Source organism: Saccostrea cucullata, unplaced genomic scaffold (assembly GCF_032062105.1).
Source record: "Saccostrea cucullata isolate Sc308-1 unplaced genomic scaffold, CSIRO_AGI_Scuc_v1 ctg1685, whole genome shotgun sequence".
NCBI classification, from domain to species: Eukaryota; Metazoa; Mollusca; class Bivalvia; order Ostreida; family Ostreidae; genus Saccostrea; species Saccostrea cuccullata.
Window position 1 is genome coordinate 79,402 of NW_026938677.1, and position 6,000 is coordinate 85,401.

General features: G+C 33.1%; 1 protein-coding gene across 1 annotated transcript in view; it reads right to left on the bottom strand.

Moving 5' to 3' along the window:
- The window catches only part of LOC134250894 (lysine-specific demethylase 6A-like), a 39,566-nt gene extending 34,536 nt beyond the window's left edge, over positions 1 to 5,030 (bottom strand). Inside the window, exons 1-4 of the mRNA XM_062733253.1 lie at positions 4,944 to 5,030; positions 4,087 to 4,231; positions 3,540 to 3,589; positions 1,567 to 1,625 (exon numbers count right to left, since the gene is read on the bottom strand). Of these exons, the coding sequence (XP_062589237.1) occupies positions 1,567 to 1,625; positions 3,540 to 3,589; positions 4,087 to 4,231; positions 4,944 to 5,030 (341 nt within the window). The remainder of the gene's footprint in view (positions 1 to 1,566; positions 1,626 to 3,539; positions 3,590 to 4,086; positions 4,232 to 4,943) is intronic.
- Between the last annotated feature and the right edge of the window lie 970 nt (positions 5,031 to 6,000).

Consider the following 6,000-nt stretch of genomic DNA (forward strand, 5'->3'; position numbering starts at 1 on the left):
CCTTTTGCCCAGGCAAATTGCCCTTCACTCAATTGAGCAAAATTTAAATGGGGCAAATTCAAAGAATACAGTACAATTTCCTAAACAGAACTGTGATATGGCGAATTCAAGATGGGGAAAATTGTTTGCAAGTGTGAAAGGGCGCAAATTAAGCAGGGTGAAAATAATGCTGTACACAATATATCATTTATATTTTTCAAAACTTTGGTAGTGCAAATTTATGGGTTTATTTCAGCTACATTATGTCAAATAAAATCTAACTAAGGGAGATTCTACATATTACCCACTTATTTTACTCTAAATGTGGATACAAAGATAAATGCTCTTATGTCCCTTAATTATATATATGAAAATGTACAAGATATTTGTGCAACAATGCTCACTAGTTAATACCCCTGACGTGAATTTGGTATGGACTGATGCACAGATAAACAGGAAGTTGACATAAGATTTGTACAAAATTAAATCTGACCAAATGGCAGGCCAAAACAGTGTGCCAAAATTTTAAGCATAGTATAAGAATAGTAGTTGGTGAGAAACTGTTTGCAATGGACAGATAGACACACATGCAAGGATAAAACAGTATACCTCCCTCTCTTTCTACCCGGGGGATGGGTGGGAATTAGTCTTATATTTCCATCACCAACCGTGAAATGATACAGAATGCAAAGGGCTATAACTCTTAATGTGCTTCAAGGAATTTAAATCTCTATTCAGTTGTGATGCAGTGATTAAAAGACTAAGCATGATTAATATTAGGCAGAACTCATATTTAGTACAGTCGAATCTCATTATCTTGAACTCGATGAGACTTAGGAAAAACTTCGAGATATCCGATGATTTGAAATACAGAGGGTAAATTACTTGGAGAATATGTGGTTGGGACTTCCAAATCACTTTGACATATCCATGGTTTTCAAGATATCGGTGTTTGAGACACCAAAGTTCAACTGTACTTAGATTATTCTTATGAAAATCATTCAGTCTGAGAATACTTTTATATATACATCAGTACTCACAGAGTTCCAAGTTATGAAAGTTTTTTTTAATTTTATGTTGTATGTGTAAATGATGTGTTTATACAGATATATTTACATTTCCATTTATTTGTCTTTAGCATTCCTTACAAATTAGAATTTTGTTCATTTTCTCATGAACTACCATGGGTGAGCATGAATATCTTCATTCTTACGTCATCATATCGCACTTGACGTCAAAATTTTAGTGCAAACTGTTTTGCTTTAAAAATGACAGTTAAATGGCATAGTTTTTAGTAACTTATCAGAAAATAATGTAAAATAAGAAATGAATTTAAATTTTGAAAATTCATGAACTACAAAGCTTCATACCAGCATATTTATCATGGAGCGCTAATGCCCTTCATGAAATATGCCGGCGTGAAGCGTCGTAGTTCATGTCCTCATGAATCTTCAAAGATTAAATTCATTTCTTAATCACTGCTGGCAAATTAAATTACAGCTGAGATCTGGACTGTATTTACCTTCATTAATATACATTGTTTATGTGTTGATAAACTAAATTACAATTTTATAAACAAGTACTTACATCTGAAAGGCATTAAAGTGAAAGTACACAAGTCCAAGGCCATACATGAAGGGGGCATTCTGAAACATAAAGAAAATTAAAGCATTACTTCAAAGTACAGTACTTTATTGTATTGTTATGACATGCATTAAGCCCACTTCATTCTCTAATCTTGCATATCTTTCAAGCAAAGCTTCTCTACATAAAGTAGTGAGTTGAAATACGAGTGACTAAGATGCATTCAAGATTGTAACAGCTAGCCTAGCTGCAATACATGTATTAGATATCCAGTTTCTATTGAATATACTGTATGGATTAACACTGTTAAGGCTAGGGTAGGATATCCCTGATGATTGTAGCTCTACATAGATCTGGTATGGGCTATGAACTTGAATACACTGCAGATAATTGCTTCACTCTCAGAGATCAAAGTCAAATAAATAACAATTTATCCAATGGTGTCCAAGCTCAATGGATATCAGTAGGTATAAACCAATTCATGTCGAATATTTTATCCAGTAAAATATTCTTTGTGATTATTAAACAACCATTGTTTTAATTAATTTATCTCTAAGTACATATTCTTCCTTTATGGCTATTTCAAACACATACATGTGGTAATTTCTAGATCCAGACACTGTACAGCAGCCTTCAAAATACTGGAATTTCAGTGAAAATGCTGTACATTGCTAATCAAAAAACGGTACAAAAAGCGGTGCAAAATATCGACCAAAAAAACAATATAAGGTGTTTATTTTTTAATAATATGTTGATGGTGCGACCATTAGAGCGAGCGCAAACTCTTCTATTGTTTTGATTTAATCAATGTACCGCACGTGACATTTGATGCATCATGACGTCACATGACGTATGTAACAATATTACCGAGAAAATGAACAGTCTGAAAGTTAATGAAGAACATTTTGATTTTTATATATATCCATTAAATCAAGGCGAGTAAACTTTTTGTTGAACACTGATTTGCTAAAACAAGTGAAGAATGCATCAAAAAAATCGAATGAATGTTTTGAATTTTCTCTTCGCACAGGCATTGCTGTAAGAGCTCACTATGCGAGCGGCGCTTCGCACCGCCTCGCTACGCTCGCTAATAAATTTCAAATCAATGTACAGGAGCATCAATGCATAACATTCATTATGATTTAATATTCATTTCAAGAAACTGTTGAAGAATTAATTTTGAATTTCCGCATTAAACTATGCTAAATGCTGAACTTAGTAAAAAGTACTATAGTGCTTAAAAACAGTTTATTGTATGAGTCTGGTCGTTTCCATTCAGCTGCAATTTTAAAGTTGTACTAAAAAACATTTCTTTTAATCTGTGTTTGAATAGACAATACGTATGCCTAATCAAATAATGGACTTAATTTCGTTTTGCTGTCACAAAGTTTCTTTCTTCTGAATGGCGTTTTCTCTTTGAAATGTCTTTACTGACTTTAGTTTTAATAAATTACAGTTTAAAAAACCCTTGATCAAGGTCCTATTAAAAAGCAATCAGCCAAACAAATCGCTTTGATATCTCCTAATTACGATGTAATTATCACGGGAATATTTCACACCTTCGTTCATGATGTTTTGTTTACATTAATCAAGCGCAGTAAGTCACGCATAGTTCGAGATTTTCGGTGTTGCGAGAACGGGAATGAAAGAAAAATAGCAGTTTCCGATAAACATTTCAAAATACGGTACACATTTTCATTTCCTGTGAATTTTGGTGTACCGCTGGGACACCGTGATGGGGGTCGAAAATACGGGACATTTCCTGTACAGCCGGTACATATCTGAAACATGTATGCAAACATCTGACATGGTCATCCAAAATGAATGTAGATTAAGAGTAAATGATGATGAGATCTATTTAGTTCTAAATAATATTGCTTAATATTTTTTCAAGGTTTTAATATTAAATGTAAAACTACTTGATTTTATCTAAGAGAGATAAATTTCAATAAAATCAGAAATAAAACCAAATTTACCTTCCAGTGATCTTCTCTCAGATGGAAAAATCTCTGATATGCTGAGAGAGCTGGAAAAAAGATGCAAGGTTTGAACATACATGATAACCACAGTAAAATAAAATACAGACTACAGTGAATTCAAGCCAACATATATTCAATGCTATGCAGTACTTAATAAATAAATACATAGGATCTTGTTGAAATTGGTGACAATATCATATTTTTTGAAACATGTTCTAAAAGTCCACCAGGACTTCAATTTTCATAGCAATTTTAATTTTTATTTGTACAAAACAGATTTTTTTTAAATGTTTGATTAGAATAATTAACTACAGTAAAACATGGTTATAGCGAACACGCTTATAATGAATTAAAGCTTGAGGTGATTTTCCTTCCTCCTGACTTTACTATATATTGTTTACTTGATGGATGTAATAAATTACGCGTGCAACAAATTACGTTTATAATGAAGCTCTATCGTCCATCCCTAGTGCTTCGTTACAAGCGTGTTTCTCTGTATATCACTACAGATCAGAGCCTCTGATTTCCAGACATTGTGGTTTACCTTTAGGGTACTGTTCCAGAAGCAGGAGAAGGTGGCCCAGCTGACAGTAAATTTTTGGATCCACTGAGGCGTCAATCTCCTCCCCTTCCTTCCCTCCGTCACGCTTGGATTTCTGAATTATCTCATGCTCGTAAAACTTTATACCCTGGAAATATTTAAAGTCAAATATGAAGAAAAGAATATTAGATTTCTTAGCATAATTTGTAATTTAAATTGAAAGAGAAAACATTCTAATATGAAATCATGGTGGCCCAATGTATACCAATATACTTGTATTTCAGTTTGTTTGAAAAAAAAAGACATGATGTCAATAATTTTCTTAAATAAGTACTGTAAATCACTTTTTATTCGCGAGAACTTTATTTTCGCGTAATTACGCGAGACAGTGTACTCGCAAAAATTTAATTCTCGCGTATTATAGTATTCCTTAAGATTATATAGAGCAATAACCACAATTCGTGAAAATTTTGTCTCGCTAATCAAGAGTCAATGACTATCTCGCGAAAATAAGGTGTCGCGAAAAATTAGTGATCTACAGTAATACAATGTATAACTAAAATTATTATTTCTTGTACATTTGAATGTATAGGAAGGTAACTTTTGGGTTTTTTTAAAAGCTTTTAAGGATTTATTTTATGTATAAATCTTATACAAATATATAATCACCTAGGTACAGTTGTATTATAAATTGTTGCAATTTCTTAAACCTATAACAATTTTATCAATTTACATTACTTAACAAACACCATCAACAAAAAACTACCATTAAAATCTTAATTATTTTTTTTTCTCTGAGAATGTCAAAATATTTTCTACATAAATAAAGTGTTTATACTTAGCCATTTTTTTTTACTCACCTTTTCTATCAGAGCCCGTTTGCTGGCCTCCTCTGGTACATTAAGTTTCAGGAATCCAAACAAACAACTGAAATCAAATAAAAACATAGGTAATCAGAGATTACAGAGCTCACCTCACCGAATGTTGTCTTTAATTAAGTAAGGCAAAGTCACACAATTACCCAACAAAAAGTGTACATCCAAAAATGCAACATTTATGAAAACTTCAAACTAGTTCTTCATCACAAAAATGTGATCAAATCTAGCATCTGAAGCAAGTTTAAGAGTTTTCATCCCTTGATGCATCATTTCGGCAAGTTTGGTTTATTTAAGCCTTATAGTTTCTTGGTGATAGACCTGCACCCATAACTTTTTACCTGGTCCATTATCTGGAAAATGTATGTTGAATTCAGCATCCGGAGCAAGTCCATTAGTATGCATCCTAAGATGTATCTTCCATGCGAGTTTGCACAATATAGGGCTAATAGTTACTTAGAAAAGAAACCTGCTTAAAAATTTAATCTCCTCAGTCATCCAGAAAAAAATGTAGTTCAGATTCAGCATCTGAAGCCAGCCTGGTAGAATGCAACCTTAGATGTATCATCCATGCAAGTTTGGTCATTAAAGAGGTCATAGTTACATGGAAATGAATCCTGCATCAAAAACTTTAACCTGTTCACTCATCCAGAAAATGTAGGTCAGATTCAGCATCCGAAGCAAGTCTGGTAGTATGCATCCTAAGATGTATCATCCATGCAAGTTTAGTCATTATATGGCTCATTGTATCTTGGAAATGAAACCTGCCCCAAAAACTTTAACCTGTTCAATCATCCAGAAAATGTAGGTCAGATTCAGCATCCAAAGCAAGTCTGGTAGTATGCATCCTAAGATGTATCATCCATGCAAGTTTGGTCATTAAAGAGGTCATAGTTACATGGAAATGAATCCTGCATCAAAAACTTTAACCTGTTCACTCATCCAGAAAATATAGGTAAGATTCAGCATCCGAAGCAAGTCTGCACTAAGATGTATCATCCATGCAAGTTTAGTCATTATACGGCTCATTGTAACTTGGAAA